This window comes from Takifugu rubripes, chromosome 17 (genome assembly GCF_901000725.2).
Source record: "Takifugu rubripes chromosome 17, fTakRub1.2, whole genome shotgun sequence".
Classification (NCBI taxonomy): Eukaryota; Metazoa; Chordata; class Actinopteri; order Tetraodontiformes; family Tetraodontidae; genus Takifugu; species Takifugu rubripes.
In genome coordinates, this window is record NC_042301.1 from 3,435,830 (window position 1) to 3,453,909 (window position 18,080).

The 18,080-nt window shown below is 44.7% G+C and overlaps 3 protein-coding genes across 7 annotated transcripts in view; all 3 read right to left on the minus strand.

Moving 5' to 3' along the window:
* Nucleotides 1–939: 939 nt before the first annotated feature.
* On the minus strand, nt 940–8,841 carry LOC101067856 (cAMP-dependent protein kinase catalytic subunit alpha). Of its 2 annotated transcripts, none has more exons than XM_003971931.3 (11): nt 7,889–8,841; nt 6,360–6,421; nt 6,030–6,158; nt 5,350–5,448; nt 4,723–4,805; nt 4,441–4,567; nt 3,661–3,756; nt 3,130–3,252; nt 2,027–2,086; nt 1,837–1,941; nt 940–1,718 (listed from the first exon to the last, which is right to left on the minus strand). In XM_003971931.3, exons 1-11 carry the CDS (start codon nt 7,932–7,934, stop codon nt 1,593–1,595), a joined length of 1,056 nt encoding a protein of 351 aa, XP_003971980.1. In that variant the 5' UTR covers nt 7,935–8,841; the 3' UTR covers nt 940–1,592. The 2 variants fall into 2 exon arrangements, with proteins under 2 accessions (XP_003971980.1, XP_029706708.1); XM_029850848.1 differs by lacking the exon at nt 7,889–8,841 and adding an exon at nt 7,528–7,826.
* An 834-nt stretch (nt 8,842–9,675) lies between these two features.
* Nucleotides 9,676–13,127, minus strand: LOC101068259 (histone chaperone asf1b-B-like). 2 transcript variants are annotated; one of them, XM_003971933.3, is made up of 5 exons: nt 13,093–13,127; nt 12,821–12,955; nt 11,932–12,047; nt 11,628–11,804; nt 9,676–10,344 (listed from the first exon to the last, which is right to left on the minus strand). In XM_003971933.3, exons 2-5 carry the CDS (start codon nt 12,927–12,929, stop codon nt 10,138–10,140), a joined length of 609 nt encoding a protein of 202 aa, XP_003971982.1. In that variant the 5' UTR covers nt 12,930–12,955; nt 13,093–13,127; the 3' UTR covers nt 9,676–10,137. The 2 variants fall into 2 exon arrangements, with proteins under 2 accessions (XP_003971982.1, XP_011610618.1); XM_011612316.2 differs by having other exon boundaries at nt 13,107–13,125.
* A 1,177-nt stretch (nt 13,128–14,304) lies between these two features.
* LOC101067488 (complement C3-like) overlaps nt 14,305–18,080 on the minus strand; it is a 25,514-nt gene continuing 21,738 nt past the window's right edge. For 2 of the 3 annotated variants that reach the window (XM_029851246.1, XM_011612315.2), the window contains 17 exons: nt 17,975–18,080; nt 17,775–17,867; nt 17,510–17,660; nt 17,341–17,426; nt 17,141–17,218; nt 16,909–17,064; nt 16,750–16,812; nt 16,548–16,623; nt 16,412–16,460; nt 16,073–16,163; nt 15,742–15,831; nt 15,553–15,667; nt 15,282–15,371; nt 15,008–15,100; nt 14,840–14,923; nt 14,593–14,737; nt 14,305–14,468 (listed from right to left, as the gene is read on the minus strand). The exon at nt 17,975–18,080 is cut by the window's right edge and continues 54 nt beyond it. In XM_029851246.1, the coding sequence (XP_029707106.1) occupies nt 14,327–14,468; nt 14,593–14,737; nt 14,840–14,923; nt 15,008–15,100; nt 15,282–15,371; nt 15,553–15,667; nt 15,742–15,831; nt 16,073–16,163; nt 16,412–16,460; nt 16,548–16,623; nt 16,750–16,812; nt 16,909–17,064; nt 17,141–17,218; nt 17,341–17,426; nt 17,510–17,660; nt 17,775–17,867; nt 17,975–18,080 (1,708 nt within the window). In that variant the 3' untranslated portion in view covers nt 14,305–14,326. The remainder of the gene's footprint in view (nt 14,469–14,592; nt 14,738–14,839; nt 14,924–15,007; nt 15,101–15,281; nt 15,372–15,552; nt 15,668–15,741; nt 15,832–16,072; nt 16,164–16,411; nt 16,461–16,547; nt 16,624–16,749; nt 16,813–16,908; nt 17,065–17,140; nt 17,219–17,340; nt 17,427–17,509; nt 17,661–17,774; nt 17,868–17,974) is intronic. The other variant, XM_003971929.3, reaches the window with a different exon arrangement.

Below are 18,080 nucleotides of genomic sequence, written 5' to 3' on the forward strand. Positions count from 1 at the left end.
TCCATGCAACTTTACATCTTTTTTTTTTTTTCTTTTTTTTTTTACATGATCACTATTTATTTAAATTGTACAACAAGTGCATGGAAAAACAGACAAACAAACTAACAAACATGTAAGAATGTCAACACAGAGAGGCCTGGCTGCTGAGGAGATCAACAAAAACCCATGAGACTCGGCCCGGAGGACATTCGAGGTCGTCTGCCTCTCCTCTACATCAAGCTAGCAACGGCCGGAGCGTCGACCGGAATCCACAACCGGACCCGACCGGAGTCTGAGCACAGTCAACACCAGCAAATCGGACGAAAGGGAAAAGCAGAGGGGGGGGGGAAAGCTGATCTATGTCTTTTATGTCCCCGCCTTCACGCTGCGAGTCCAACTGGCCTGAACCCGATTTTATTTGCCCCCCCTCACTGATGTGACCCAGATCTGAGGGCAGAACACACAGATCCGATCCTTTAGAATCAGATTTGGGCCTCGTTCAGTCCGATTCGCACCGCCCCTTTTATGCGTCTCAAATTGGAATTCGGCGTGACCTCGACGCCACAGGTACGCTCAGGCGGGGGACACTTGACAACAAAGATGGAGGACGGCGGCGGTCGGCGAAAGGACGAGGGAGAGAAAAAGTCTGAGTCAGGCCACCTGGTCTTGGTCATTAGTACAAAGCAGAACTTTGAGCACGTGTTTCCCTCCTGAACCCGAACAGTCCGTGCTGATACAATGTCAAGTGATATGTTAAAACCTGAGATACCATTATGCTATGGTGTTTCCTCACAACATCGATATTTCCGTTCCCTTCCCTCATTAGAAGCGAGACACGTCATTTAAGATACCGAGGGCCGTGAGACATTTAAAAACGGAGCGCTGTCGATATGCACAAGTCCGGGGATGCAAGAATATTAAGACGGAGTTACACAGTAAACCTAACTGACCCCCCCCCCCCCCCCCCCCCCCCCCCCCCCACGCTTTTGTTTTGATTTGCTCTTCCTGGTGATCCTTCAAGGCTGTCTGGAACCGTTGTGTTTATGACCTCGGGGGAGGGGGGGGGCCTGTTGTGCCTGCTAACATGGAAGTCACTCGAGCGCGCGGATGCAAATCTTCACGCCGTCGCTCGCCTCTCGCGCACGGACGAGCAAACGTGCCGGTGAAATTCAAAAATATCTGCTATGACGACGGCAGGATCAGAGGAGACCAGCGGAGGGGGTCGTGTACAGCAGGATGGAGCGCGGTGCGGCCGAAATGTGATGGATAAAACAACGGGAAAGAAAGAAAAGTCATCAACTCTAAGTGAGGGGGGGGGGGGGGGTCCAACACCCACAGACTCTGAAGCACACATTCATTATAAAGGGTTCCATAAATAAGACATAATAAATAAAACACAATAAAAACGCAACGTAAAAGGCAACACTGCTGGTTATCAGTCTCCTCGCCGGTTTTCCATCCTTTTCCCATCTTTCCCTCCTTTCGCAGCTGGTGCCGTTGTCTCCTGCGTCACTGGACAGGAGGCAGAACTTTCTCCTGACAACATCCGCTTGACCAGCCTACCTTAGACTCCCTCATTTCCTCCCTTCTTCCTCTCCCTCTCGCTCTTAACTCTAAAACTCGGCAAACTCCTTGGCACATTTCTCGGTAAAGGAGACGCGGATCTCCTCCTCCTCATAGTCGTCAAAGTTGCTGGTGTCGCCTGGTCCTTTGAATTTGGGGATGAAGGGAGCTTCCACCTACAGGGAAGCAGAGGAAGCAGCTGAGAGGTGAAGTTCTCGGAGGGGGGGATGCCCCACACACACACACACACACACACACACACACACACACACACACACACACACACACACTTACCTTCTTCTGATAGATGGCGATCCAGTCGGTGGTGGCAAACCACTTGTGTCCCTTGATGTCATTGACGCCATTCTTGAGATTCCCGTAGCGTTTCGTGAGATCCACCTAAAGAATCCCAAACAATTCCGATCGATTCAGAGCGAACACAACGGGAATAACAATCCCCGCTTGTTTGTTTTTTTTTTGTTACCTGTAGCAGGTTCCTCAGTAGGTCCTTCAGGTCTGAACTGAAGTGGGACGGGAATCGGACCTGCAGCCACATAAAGAAATAAAGACCTCAGGGTTGCGTTTACATCGGTGACGTGTGGCGCCGGAACGCTGCTGTGGCGTACAGCCACACCACGTCGCCTCCGTTTCCTCCGCTAACTGAGGACACGAGCGCCTCCTCCCGTCATCACCGTCTCCAACCCACTAGCTCTGTTTTAGCATCTCACGACCTAATCTGTGCTTCCACGGGCGACACTTCATGTTTATAAAGAGAATAAACTGGTAAATATTGTGTGATATCAAACACTAGTGCACTACCTTCACTACTGTCTATGGGTGGAATCTTATTCTTATTTATCTTTGTTTCTTAGTCGCTCTGTTTCTATCTATAATATCTATTTTTACACTGCACACTGAGATATATGGTGAGTGAGGAACAGCATTTACATTCTTCTCTGCATGTACAGAAAAATCCTTTGAATCCTTCAATTGCTGGCCGAGGAGAAAACGACCACGTTTTCAACCGCTTTATTCTTCTTAAAACTGGTCCAAGCCTGTCAGGTTTCATGAGATGATAACAGGAACAGAACGCAAAGTTCAGACATGGACTGAGGCTTGACCTTTGACCTCTTCGCTCCAGGACTTTCCTGATGTTCAGTGTCCTCGAACGCAACATCCATTCCGTTGTTCAAACGTCTCTACGACGTCCTGTTCGGAGCAAAGAGCCTCATTCTGGGCGCCTCCTCACCTCAGCTGTCTGAGGCGTCTTGGCGAACTCCTTCACTCGTCTCTGGTTAGTTTGTGAATTGGTTCTAATCAGATTTACACCTAAAAATTACCCTCATTTCTGCTTGTTCTAACACACCTTTGAATGTCAGGAAAATGGATAATAGTTCATTTATGCAACATCAGTACATTTATTTTGAAGCGCTATTATATGACTAATAAATGAAGAGAAGCTTGATTCCCCGTATTAATATAAACTATAGATTTTAAAATGGAACCCTTCAGTGAGGCCGAAATAAGGCAGAATTTGAACAAAGCAAACAACACCAAATGTTCCGTCTGTGAACGTGCCAGACTCACCTTTCCTGATACAATCTTTTCATAGATCTGAATTGGCTGGTCAGCAAAAAACGGCGGGTACCCTGCTGCCATCTCATAGACCAGTACGCCCAGCGCCCACCAGTCTACTGCTTTGTTATACCCCTATTATGAAAGGGACAATGGAAAAGGTGGAGAAAAGTAAATACCTTTACATTGCACAAATAAATATAAAAGTCTTTCAAAGCCTGTGTTATGAATATAGGTGGCAGCTTTATCTGCTTTAAGTTTAAACAACAACCAGACAGATCAACATAGTGACTGTCCAAGGAAATGCACATATTCTGGTGCAAAAGTTTGCCTTTTTGCTGCAGGATATTGGTAAGATAACAGACGTCGTTCTGCGACATGAGTCTAAAGAAGATGAAAATGTTTGAAAATGACTACAAATAACTGGACCCCTCATCTAACAAGAGGAATCTGGGCTAGAAATGATGGAGCAGCTCAGCCTGGAACCCCCACCTTTGCAGTTTTAAGAAAGTTTACGGAATAAATAAATTGGGAGTGGCTTACCTTGCTGAGAATAATCTCTGGAGCCAGATATTCTGGAGTACCACATAGTGTCCAGGTCCGGCCTTTTACGCGCTTGGCAAAGCCAAAATCTGTCACCTGGAAACAAAACAGCAGGAGCAACATTAAAGCTAATGAGTATAAGAAAAGGAGAACAAAGAAGACATATTTCCAGAGTATCCAGCTGGCCTTTACTACAAATAACACACATATCACAGATGTCTAGGGCACTTTAAAAATAAAAAAAGTGACAATTTTTTTTCTGGTTGATATTTTTCCACGTCCGGCCACTAGAGGGAAGCAGAGTCAGTGCAATACTGCAGATATGAATCTGTCCAGCTGTTTAGGCGCCTTCAGGCAGCAGCAGCAGCAGCAGCAGCAGTTATAGGTTCATTCTGTGTCTCTCGGGGCCAAACACACAGAGGCATAGTTGAGGAGAGCTCTGAATGTCAACCTTATTCAATGAGCATTTCTTCCAGAGCAAATACATGTGATGGCACAGTGATCACCAGTGTCTAACAATGATTTTAATTAAACTACATTGAAGGAGTAAGAGATATCCCAGCTTAAATTGGACACAGAGGCAAACACAGAGGAGAGGTGAGGAGCTAGAAGTTCACTGAGATGTTAGTGCACGCGCTGGGTCAGAAGGTGGGCCTTAGCAGGTAGCAACAGATTCATTAAATGACCCATTTACTGCTGTTGCTGTCTGTAGTAGCATCCGTTGGCACGCGTCATGATGGCGCGCCTATCGTGTATTTGAAAATCACCAGCGTTATTTACCTGGATGTAACCCTGCTGGTCAATCAACAGGTTTTCAGGTTTCAGGTCTCTGTAGATCAGGTCCAAAGCGTGCAGATACTCGAAGGTCAGGACAATCTGAGCCGCATAAAACCGGGCATGAGGCTCGCTGCACACACAAACACACATACAAGGAAGGCAGCGGTTTAATGAAGTATATTGTTTTGGGGAAATACAGTAATAGACCACCAGAAATCACATGGACAGTAATCTGAGATGCACAATTTACCTAAAAAAAGTGCCGCACCGTATGTGAACACTGACCTAAATCTGCCGATTCTCCGTAGATGGGAGAACATCTCTCCTCCTGGGACGTATTCCATCACCATGTAGAGGTTAGTGTTGTCCTGAGGGAGGGGAGACACGTGACCGCTTAGTGACATTATACTCAGATCCATTTACACGTGCCGGGAGTTGACTTTTATCTGTGTGCAGGTTGAGGCATGTTCAATATACCGTTAATAGGTTTATTTAAGACATGGAGGATGTGCAATCTCAGGGCATCCAGGTGCACCTAAACAGCTTAAGCTAAATTAGGCCACCTCCTGGGTTAGCCTGTCTAGGTATAAACACTCATTTAGGTAGGAATTAACGCTGAAGAAAGATGTGTGCACTTTGTTCAAGTTCACTGAATCTCACTGAACTGTTAACAATTAATAAAAGAATTATTATCCAACATTAAACCTTGATTATTGGTGCATAGGTAAAGATAACTTTCCCTGGTTGATGTTGTTCCACTGAACAGAACAGAAAAGTGACAGGATTTATTAATGTCTTGTCTTCAGACAGTGTGAAAATCTTATGAAGAATAAGTAGCAGAAATGTTAAAGCAGGCTTATAGAAAGGGTGGCCACCAGGTAAAAAGACATCAAATACTTTTGAAATCCTTACCTTGAATGAGTACTCTAGCCGCACCAAAAAAGGAAAACTGACAGCCTGGAGAATCCTTTTCTCATTTAGTGTGTGCTCTATCTGTTTGAGCTTCACCACCTGAATGGCAACAGAGCAACAAGCAGAAGGAGATGAACACATACAATAAAAACAGTGGAGCAACCACAGCAATACTCTCTATTAAGTCAGAGCATCTGTAGCTGGATTCTAAACATCATGGATTCATTGGCTAAATTCATTAATCCCCTTGAATGTAAAGGAAAAACTGATTATCTCTTCATTGGACCACCTGGAATATTAGGCAACCGTATTGATTTACAATAGCTCAGCATTGTTACAGACTGGGTCAGGACAAAAGGTGGGGGTAGACCAGTGCTGTAAGCACTCCTCACTGGTGTTGGGCCTCACTAATATAACATCTCAACACAATATAACAGCTGTTATAAAACCTCTGTGTTTAGGATTACGTGTTTAAATTTTGTGGTACTAAAAAAATAACACGTCCTGTGAAACTTGATAATGACGGCCAACATGAACAATGTCTGTGTGGGAGAGAAAAAACAGAATTCAAAAATATACTAGCACCTAATCCTTTAGCGTTCTGCAAGAACCTGCCTGTTCATGAGGGACAGACCCCTCCCAAAAAGACCCCCCCCCATCTCATTGTGACCCAGACAGACCTTCTGCTTGTTGAGGATCTTCATGGCGTAATGCTGGCCTGTTTCTCTGTGCTTCACCAACATCACACGGCCAAACGAACCCGTGCCCAGAGTTTTCAACCGTTCAAACTGCTCCAGACAAGCCGTGTTCTGAACGGACAAAACAAAACAAAAAAAAGCTCGCTTAGCTTTGGGGAAAGGGGGACATGTTTATACATTATAATTTATCATTTATTGTAATGATGTATGTGATGGTCATAATCGAAATGGTATAAGGACAAAAAGACAGAGTTAATAATAACTTTCCTTTTTGTTTCTTTATCTATAAATGAAGAAAACATCTATGCTAACCTGTGCAGGGTTCTCCCACTTCTTGAGAAAGTCCTCTTTGGCTTTGGCAAGAAACTCCTTGACTGTGGAAGAAACACACACAAATCAATTTTGAGAGTATGAATATCATTGCTAATAGAGTGCGATAGTAGCTCTTAAGAATTCAACCTTAATTTGTCATTTCTAGGCCAAAGAGATTCCAGACAAGGTTATACATGACTTTTAAACATTTGTTTGATCTTCAACCTGCAATTCTTTAGATGAATAAGCATAAGAAAATAAGGTTCATATGTATGCACTGGTCCATTGGCAGATACTTGAACCTGCAAAATCACCCATCATTGGAGTTGTTCTGAACTGGTGGATCGCGACCTAGAAGTGGGTCAAAATGGGGATTTTTTATTTTATTTTACGGTGGAGCGCAGGTAATTCCCACCACTCGACAGTAGGGGGCGATGATGCCGTGTAGCGCTAACTCACAACTACGGTTGCACAGAGTCGAAGAAGAGAGCGAAGTTTGTTATCGTATGCAAATTAAGGAATTGCAATTATTTGACATGAAATACATTAGAGCTAACTTCTTACATCCTGAATAAAAGTTTGTCTTTTCCCCATGGTGCAGCGTAGAAATTGATTCAGTCTTTAATTTTTCTCAGCTAAAGCTACATTATTTAGATCTTATTGAATACACGAAACACCAAGAAAATTATTGTTTTTCAAAATGCTGTTACTGGAATGCTCTGTTATATTATATCAGTTTTGTGAATAAAGCTTAAATAAGAGACTGAATAGTTTTAATAGCAGTGTCAATGAGTCAGTGCTCTGCTTAAACTACACATTTTAAGACTTTCCAAACTTAATCGTTGGACCTTTCGTTGAATCTGTAGTTGAAAAGTAATATATCATGCATATAATAATACATAATATATTTCCCTCTCTAGCATCACCGTCTGCTGGTCAGTTCCTTTTATTATTATACTTGTTTTAGTCTGTACCAATTCAAACCGCACCAGCTTTTTTCTAGATCAAATTCAACTGGGACAGCAAAGACAGTGCAGACTTTCGCGTTTTGCCTAAATAAATAAATAAACCCGTGAGATTCAGCTAACCCACACACTTTTGCAGCCAGAAGCAGAAGAGCAGCACAGTGTGAGGGAACTATCTCACACAATAATCGTTGTGCTCGTACCAGTAGAAGACTCGACATGACAACTTGCACGCAGTTGTTGTCGTTTTACACCTCTTGGAGAGCTCTGCCTTTGGAATTACCGCATCCCCAGTCTTCCTCCTCGCCTCCCCGAGAGCCTCCACGAAAAATGCAGGTCCGCGGGAGAGCAGCGCTTCATCGGACGGGAGACTCTTATTTTGAAATGTGCATTAACGCCTGTACCTGCGAACTGGCCCAACCTTCTTGCATCGAGGACGTGCCACGGACGCCAGTGTGCAAACATGCAAAGCTTACGTCGGCTGTTGTAATAAAGGGTCTCTGTGAAACACATGCGGCTGTAACCGAGCAGGTGCTGTAATGCGCACGGGCGGCGGGTACCTACCGCTTTCCATCTCGCTTCCCTTCCTGGCCGTGGGCGCGTTGCCCATGATGACAACGGGCAATCCGCGTTTTTTGGCCGCCCTGCAGCCTCCTCAAGCAGGTCTAATCTCGATTAGGTCGGAACGGTATATCCTAAACCCGGCTGTCAGCTAACTTGGCGTTTTTTCTCTCTCTCTCTTTCTTTCTTTAATAGGCTGACAGCTGCTGATGCAGTGCCGCGCCGAGGCAGGGTCGGGTATCAGTCTCACTTACTCCACGGTCATCAACGACCGGTGTACAACCCGAGGTAAAATCCACAGGGACCTGTCGTCGTGGTACGTCGATGCCCAAGGCTTCACGGAACTGTCTGACGACCTCAGCGCAGACCGGTCCTCTCCTGTCCCTCCTTGTAGCCCCTTGGAGCAAGGCCCCCCCGGCTACCCACCTTTTCCCCCAACCCCCAAAATACGGCGATGCCGACGGCTGGTGCGCAATGTTTACAATTAAAAATCCTGAGGCCTTTCGAAGCCGTCGTTAACAACGGAGCAGCATCGGGTTCCGATAACGACAGAAGCCCGTCCAAATCAACATCGGCCCTCCTGTAGCCTCGGAGACGGGCGAGATGACGGAACTACAGCCGAACGGACGCCCCGCCCACCTTTCGGAAATAGGCTTGATCGACAGCCGCGACCAGCCTCGCGATTGGCTGTCTATCTTCGGTGCGATCAAATGCAGCCTTCTGATTGGCTGTTCTCTACCCAACAAAACACACGTAGCCCCGCCGTCCTGTGAAAAACAAGGAGGGGAACGTCACTGATTATTTCCCTCCTGACGACGTACGCACCCACTTTCTCAGTTTTCTCCTCTCCATTGGCTTGGCGCGGTTAAACCGTGGGAATGTTGGCGAATGTAAGAATTTCTATTGGCTATTCTCCGTGGCTGACAGGAATGAGCCCCCCCCCGCCTTTCGTCGCTCCTTCACCCCCCCATCTGCCGCCAAGCGACAGCTACACGTTTGGCCAAGTGACGTCAACCGGGAGCTATTTTTAGAAATGTTGGTCAGAATATAATGCACGCGCGGCGCGAGGTGGCTGGCAGGATTTCAAAACATATCTCAGACGGAAGGTCTGGATTACAGCTTTGAAATTCAACGTCTGAGATAAAATATTGTTGGCTTTACAATAAGAATTGACGAGACCGTTCAGCATCACACGACAGACAGTCTCTTATCTCCCCAACACCACGCCTGGCGTCACGATAGGCATATTTATGACATCTCAGATGGTGAAATAAATGCATTTGACTGTTGAACGTCTGGCAACACACTACCAGGGGATGTGGACCATTTTTACAATGAATCATCTGTCTCAACTGAGAAATAGCAAATGGAATTGTGCATCTTTTCTTGGCCTGTTTAATGTTGCCGGTTAATATCAAATATAATGAACCAGGCAAAACGTATGACCCTGCTTTAATAGGTGTAAATAGCAGTGAAGCACATATTCACATGAGATTAGTTAGTACCCAAAAACTAGGATATAAAATGGAAGAGAAGACAGACTTTTTGTGATGCAGTTACCTAGCAACATGAGGCCAGAGTGAAAATGGCAGACAGATGGTGCCGCATTTTATGAATGAAGTTGGGGTGGGAAAAAAGAAACCGGAGCAGAGTGGGGAAAGGATGGGCTAGTGTGCGCGTGCATGTAGGGAAGAATCTCGCTGCTGTCGCTGTGTGTTCTTCCAATGAATACTGAGAGTGGAGATGAGCTGTAGTAGTTGCTAAATACTGACACAAGCAATACTGACACAAACGCACACAAAGAAACTTTATTACCCCTGCCCCTTTTACAAAGATGGAGGCAGCTTTTTATAGCCAGTACAAAATAATGTCCTCTTATCTCGGAGATAAAATAAGTGCTGGGAAAATACTATTTACAATGTATGTAAATCACCCTACCAACCTGAATGCATTATTTTTGTACACAAGCAGACAAATGACTAGAAAATAATAGATGCCCGACCGGTTAAGTGTTATAAAATGCTGTGCGTGTATCAGGGCTGGGGGCTGGTGGCCCAGTTTGCTTAATTCTGAAAGCTCAGCCAAGACAGAGATGCAAAAAAACAAGACCGTGCCAGTTGTGTAGTGGTGTGTGGAAGAAAGAGGATATTGGTATTTGAAACGATTCTACAAACCATTTGTGGATATTGTACTAAGGTAGTTTTCCAATGCTCCTGCTGCTGCTGGTACCTGACTGTCTAAACACATGGTTCTCACATGCAGTCCATGGAGTTGTCCGGCATCAGTCTGCCTGCAAAGATGCCGCCCAGTTTTGCAGGTATGCAGGACGGAGGAAACATGTCGCCAACGTTAGGGGAGGGGTCCACGTTCTCGCCGTCCTCCATCTTGTCCGCCACTCCCTCCCAGTTAATATGAAAACGAGTGACACGAGGGTTGGAGGCCAAAATGTTCCTCTGGAGCTGAGACACAGAAAATATCAAGGTGTTACAATGAGGAAAATTGAAATTTGAACACGTGAGGTTTGAATATGTTGTTTTTGTTTATGCTGCAACAGTGAATAAATGTAATTTTTCTATGCAACAAGCACAATTCCACCCCAGAAATATATAGAAATAATACCATCAGTATTTTAAATGTAACATGACCAACGTGAAAGATAGCAAATTGTTCCACCCAAGTCTGTTTGTCCCTTCCAGGCTACAGTATAAAACATTCAGGAACATTATTCCTCACATTAGTATTATCATCAATACCTCTCTCATGGGAATGAAAATAGTGTACGTCTAAGTAATTAGAATTAAGCATGAATATGAATCTTTCCTGCTCGCTTACATCCCTCTTAACTTAATTCTCCACTGCTTACACGTAGGGCAGTGCCGCAGTTGTCATTCTACACAGCATCTCTCCAACAGTGGAGCTGCAGTATGTTTTAGCTGTGTCCTAAAAGTAGTTCAGCACACTACTCTATGGAGAATACATAGCTGGTCTATTTTTGAAGAAAGCTCTATAAAGCTGCACAGAGCAGATTAGAACAGCAACCTCCCAGACGCTCGGCTCACTTTTCAAATTCAAAACAACGCCGCACTGTATTGTTGGACCGACCACAGTTTGTGTAACACAAATACAAATGTCAACACAAATACAACCAAGATTTCCTGTCATTAGTCTGAAAATTAAATCACCAAAATCCAAAAAATGTTCTAGAGATGAAACCTGATTAGTGACGATGACGAATATAATTTATTACCATTGATCAATATTGCTGTCAAAATTCTACAGACAGTAGTTCTCACTGTGATTATTAATCTGAAAGAAATACAATTTATACAAGAGTAAAAAGTATGAAAGTCTTTAAAGACACTTTCACTTTGTTGTTTAAAGATATACAACTGTGCTGTATTTCTTTTCATATTGTTATTTATTGTCACTAGTAATTTCGATATTCGAGCACTAGAGGGCAGTAAAATCCCTGTATACGAGCTGCATCAATAGACGGCATCTATTTTTAACCTTAAATTATATTTAAAAGTGGGGGTTGGAAAAAAAGAAACCAGAGTGGAGAGGGGAAAGGATGGGCTAGAGTGTGCGTGCATGTAAGACAGAATCTTGCTGCTCTGGCTGTGTGTTCTCTCCATGAATAGTGAGGGTGGAAATAAGCTGTCGTGGTTGTTAAATAGTGGCATTAAAAAAAGACAGTTGTGTGCTTAAGCCAATAAAACACATTTCAGAGGGTGTGCATTACCGTAGCATAGTCTGGTTTGAGAGGGGGGTTTTCCCGTTGTTCTGGGTCCGTGTATTCATTATTAACATAGTACCCGATACGTATGAACTCCTGTCCTTGATATGTGCAGGTTATTAGAACTACGGTCACTCCTACAGCATCGCTCTCTGGAATTAGTCCTGTGTTAGGGGCATCAGCCTGAAAGGGCAAAGAAATGTATAAAATTAGGAGAATTGGTCAATGTTTCCATTTTTAAATCTGGTATTCAATACGTTCCAACTTTAGTGAACAGTGAAATTGTAAAAATACTGAGACATTTGCTCACCTGAAAAACAAACATGTGTCTGCCAGCCGGTACCGGGCCAACGAGGACAGAGTCCAGGACCTGGTCATATTCCTCACTCTCAGCTGAACCCACATAGATGATTTTCCACTCCAGATCTGAAAAAAGTGCACGACAGTTCAAGTTTTGAGTTGCCAAGTATAGTTACAGTAATTTATACTGCATACAAACAGGGAGGACTTATAATTACTGCACTTACATGGAGATTTTACACTGTCAACATATATCAGCAGATATTCAGATGTAATTATTAGGTAAAATGTGAATGTAGTGCATTCCATGTTTTTTATTAAAATAAGGACATGAGAAAATCAACTACTTGTGATACATGGATTCATCAATTTAATGGGGGCAACAAAACGATGGGGTGATTTCATTATTTTAGAATACAATAAAATACTGAGTCGACATTGAAGAGCGAAATAAAAAAATATATTATTTATAGAATCTTCAAAACTCACGAATGGTTGTTTGGTACAGCGAGAGATAAAACTTTAAGCTCGATAACTTTTCTCGGCTTTTGTTAATATCAACATTGAAATTCTGGGACAGGCTTCCCCTCCACCGCTAGTTACATCCGGGTGGTAAACCAATTAGCGTCGAGAAATAAACTCAGATGACCCACATCGAACCAATCAGCGTGAGGGGGCGGGAACCACACAGAACGCGCCAGCGCCAATTTTTAACCACTTGAAAATATGATATCAGGAAACCTATCATTAAAACCGTATAAAAGATCTTAAAATGACCCCAAAATAGCACGAGGTCGATTTTTATTTACGGAACATTGTCTCCGGGATCAACTGAAGACAGAAATAGTGGCTAAATAACCATCTTATAAATGTACGCGCAAGATGAAAACGTCACCCACCTTCTGGCAAGTCCTCCATGCACTCAAATGTAATTTCAAACTGAAAAGGATTTCCAAACGGACTCGGGTTGTCCAGCACAGCGACGTTCAACACCTGTACTTTGGCCATGCCGGTATCTTCTGAAACGCCTCGACCTAAAATACAAATGTGACGGAGATGAACTAGTCGCCCTTCTCGACAAGTCCAAAGTAATTTCAAGCGTGAATTTCAGCTAAAGCGCAATTTTTTCTTTCCCGAGAACCCCAACATAGCCCAACAATGGTTCGGCTACCGGAAATACGTCACCGTTTTCTTCTTTGACGTTGTGCGTTGGAGAGATGCGTTTGTGTGGATTTACTGCCATCTTGTGGAGGATGTGAGATATGTACACGTGGAAAGACTACATGTGCATTATAGGACAAAAACACAGCTGTGCGAAGTTCAGGGGATACATCTGTCGCGGTGCTTTTGATTAAGAAGTTTTAAAAGAAGATTATTTAAAAAAAATAATAGTGACGTAGGTTTTCACCCTGGAAAGTACAGAAAAAAACACATCACGCACCAAATATTCTAATAGAAAGCGTATATTCTCTCAAAATTATTCTAAGGGCTAAACTTGCCGTCAGAAACTAAGTTTCACCAAGAAACTTAGTCCCATCCGGAATCAAAGTGTCTAAAACAATCCATATATTGAAGGGAAAATTGTGTTGAAGAAAAACCAAAAAGTATCCACTATTGGAAAATCCTCTAAATCCAAAGGAAGCGCTGAAGAACCAGACAGTTAAATCCAGAGAACCTTTATTCCTCTTCACAGATTCCAAAAGAGAGCTTTCTGCACCAATTACTTTCTCAAATTTATTCCATTTTTTTATGTTTTTACTGGTATTTACATCATCTTCACTGTGGGTTTTCCACACAGTCACACATCTTTCTTATGGCGTCTCAAATGTCTTGGTCCAACCCTTAATCCCACCTGTGAATGTTAATCAATCCATATTGAAGCGCCTATCGCCGTCCACTTGCCATCCTTCCCCCTTTATCCTTTCGAGGATGCTTACAAGAGCGTGGACATGAAGGCAGTGGCCGGCGGGCGTAGGTGCATCAACCTAGTTGTTGCTTATAGAGGATATTTGAAGGCTAATGTACAATAGGAGTGACCATAAAAGAGAGTGAAAACAAGCGACATTATTTTGGTGGAGTAAACAGTTGATGCACAAAAGTGGAATGCTTTGGTTGCACGTGAGTTGCATGCAGGAGAACCCACGTGAAGGCCCAGTTTAAACATGCGCTGGACATGTACATGAATGGGAGTTCCTGAGCAGGAGCAGTGATGTATTGTGTCATTTGTGTTTCCTTCTCTGCAGATTGTGTTGGTGGATCGTGCTCCAAACAGGCTTAAATTATAAATATATTTAGTGCCTTCACACTTACACCAGAAATGTCCACTAATACAGTTTTCGCACATCCTCTACCACTATTGATGTGAACACATAAAAGAGACACGTTGATGTTTGAATTTCTTCCTTTTATTGCCGGCAGCCGTATTGCGTGTACTCCCGAACCAGCTCTTCCATGCCCTGACAGGTGGGCCTGTGTTGCTCAGTCTCACACTCTGACTCTGTGGGCCAGTACTCGACCCAGGTTCTCTCACCGAGAACATACTGATACCTGAGGGGTGCAAAGGCAAACACATATTAGGGATTTCAAGCGGCTTGAAAGAGTAAGGAGGTCCAATAAGATCACGGAGGTCACAGGACGATCTCACGGGACCCACACAAGCATAGAAACGTACAACTTATCCCGCCTGTCCACGTGGATGTCTTTGGACGCGCCCATGATGAGATAGTTTTGGTCTTTTTTCAGATCTAAGGCCGCTCTGCAGTGAGGGAAACCGAGGAATATTCGCTCTTTCCCTTCAGGAGCCACATCATTATTTCCTGCAGTTAAAAAAAAAATAAACATGTTGTTTGAGAGAGGAGTCGCCCCAAAGCATCCTGGGAAAACTCCGTCCACCCTTCGCTGTTAAAAACGGCGCTCACCTTCTTTGATGACGTCCAATACTCGCACGGTGTAAACGTCCGTGGACAAACTCTTTGTGAAGTCTTGCAGTCTCACTTTGTACACTGTAAACGGCAACGTTACACACGTTACTGGCGCACTCGTCCGCTCGTCCAAGCGTCCTGATTCAAATCGTAACCATCTGTTACCGTAATCTATTTTGTTGAACTGCTGAGTCTCGCAGGCCTTCGCTGTGCGTTCGTCGTTGCTGATGTTTCCCTTCTTCTGCATGCTGCAGTTCTCTAAAGCACAGAGCAGGAAGAGCGTCAACGCACAACCCAAGGCGGTTGCACGTGTGCACGCACGTGGGGGCGCTCCATGTGTCCTTCAGAAGTCCGGACGTCGACACAGCCGCGTTTGGAAAATCGCATTTGGGTTCACGTGAGAGAGGTGAGGTCCCGGCTTTATCCCGGCCCCGCTCACCTTCGGCACATGTGCATTCGTCGCCCCTGCAGAGTCGCAGCAGCTGTCCAGATGTCCTCTCTGGGTGGTAGAACCTCACGCAGGATGTTTCTGCAGGAGAACACGTTAGGAAAATGAACCTGTGCTCATTTAAGCAGCCCGGGAACCTCAAACCTCTGTTAAAGAGCCCGATGATCCACTCTGACTACCTGAAGGCCATTAGGGAAGCACAAACCCATGTTGGATGCATGTGTGTGTGCGGGGGGTCGGTAGGTTCGCCTCTGACACTCACGGTTACTGTCGTCAAGGGCGTGTTCATAGACAGACACAGCGGCTGGTTGCATCACACCCACTTTGAACTTCTGGTGGATCCTGAATTTGATCTCTTCCGGGCGTTTGTGGGAAATCTGTGGAGCGGTGGCAGTCCAAAGGGATTTAAAGCCGACGAAGACGAAGACAAAGACGAAGAACAAAGTTTTACCTTATCGAGATAGATGATGAGCGCGCCTCTGTCTGACTCGGGAGGGTTCACGCTGTATTTTGAAATGGTACGAGCACGACCTTTGGACAACTAAACACACACACACACACACACACACACACACAGGTCTTTATGACTTGACGTGACCAACCCCCAGACAACGATATGACACCCCCTGTTGTTCGCTCTAGCCACCTCTTCTCCACAACGTCTCCTGTTTCAAACCGACTGACACTAAGGACGGCTTATGGTATCACTAGCATAACTGCTCAAGCAATGCACGTAACCATATTGACCTGCGCGAGTGTGTGTGTGTGTGTGTGTGTCTTACTAGGCTCAGGTCCTGGGTGTTAACATCGAAGCCAGTTAATAAGCCAATATCCAGAACTGACATGTTGGCATCACGCTCCAAGTCCTTATGCCTGGTAAAAATACATGAACACACACACAAACACAAATAACTTTTAAGTAAGCCTTAAACCTGGACAGTTTTTTTGAGGTGGCACTTGGTCTAAAAAGGCTTAGAATGGATGTTTTGGGGCCGCTTAGACGGGGACACGAAGAATGATGTCAGAATATTTTGAATAAAAATCAGATCAAGACTAGAAGTAAGAATAAGGGGAAGAAGATGGAAAGGTGACTTTAAATGTGTGATATCTGCCACACTTACAAAACCTTTATCGTTAACTGAAACGTAGCCTCATCCTCGTCCTTTTTTTCTGGGAGGACAAAAAAAAATGAAGAAAAAACTTAGACAATACGTCATGAACCAGGACGATAAACAGATCATAATAAGTGATAATAACCTGGGAGAAGTTGAACTGACAAGTCAAAGCGGGGACAGTCCTTGTCTTTAGGCAAAGCGTAATACAGAGACACCATCTGGTATGAAGAGAAGGTGATAGAAGCGTAAAAATCTGTAAACGTTTCTTTACTAAAGTGTCTTTATTTCAATAAACCTGCATTCAATGTCTGGAACTGAGCCCACAGACAGATAGATAGACTCACTTTTAATACAGCCTCTCCTTTTCCAGTTGCAGTCACTTTCACATTCTGGTTTATGCTTTTCATCTGTTTCATTTGGACGTGTCCAGAAAAGACGGACAGCGATCAGCGGAAGCCGTGAGAGACACGTCTCAGATGATACACAAATGTGATCTTTCTTACTTTGCTCGTCCTGGTGGTGTAGCGGCTTTCACGGTCGAAGTTGTACATGTCAGGTTTGGATCTGCCCGGCAGCAAAATGTCGACATTCAGATCATATTCTGGCCCTTTATAACTGGTCCAGAACTCCGCTAAAGCCTGGTACACCAGTATGGTGGCCTGGTCGGGGATTGGGGGGGGGGGGGGGGTGAACATGAGTTTGTGGGTGCTGAGAGGAGGTGAGGTGAGGTGTTACCTGGGTCGATCCAAAACCTCCAGCCACCCGTTGCTGCTTGTTGAGCCATCGGACAACCGGTGTGGCTTCTTCAAATGCCTTTATCAGAGATGACACCTTTTTTTTAGCATGCGTGTCTTTTTTCACGCCGATGCTATCGCTATTCACGCCGATGCTATCGCTATTCACGCCGATGCTATAGCTATTCACGCTGTGCTCACCATGGACTTGACGAGAGCCAGTAAACTGTAAGCTGTGGCCTCCAGCGTGTAAACCCGTCCCATGGGCACCTGCCAGTATGAGGAATCTAAGGAAAACCTTCTATATTACACCTCCAATGAATGACTGATCTGTTTATTAGTAATAAGTATGAAATGTTGACCCAGAGACCTGGCGAGGCGAACTTGAAGAGAATATCCTGACGTAGTTTGTTCTCATTCGCCAGGGCATAGGACGCTATGGCCACGGCGTATGGGTTGATTAGGGTGGGCAGACGCATCTCCAGGTAGACCATGGCCTTTGCTTTGCTGGCTTGCAAACCCTGGGTAGGGGGAAACGTGAGGGAGGGGGACGAATGCTACGGATTTCAGCGGCATCTGATTAACCGGACATTGTTGGTCGAGAGGCTGATAAAAATGACAAGTGTGGAACTCACGGTGACATGAGTGCATATGGACTGCGACTCTTGCATGGCAATGAGGCAGAACGCTGTCATGGAGGCATCAGAATCAGTGCCGAGGACATCGCCCTACACACACACACACACACACACACACACACACACACACACACACGCTAAGCATTCGTAGCCAACACCAACTGTGGGAGATGTTGGACAGAAGTGAATGGAGACACCATCATGGCACTGTGGAACACCTCCCCAGCCTCGTGGAAGAGACCGGTACGTGTTTGCACTCTGGAAATCAGGAACTCCACAGCGTCGCAGACGCCGGTTCTCTTC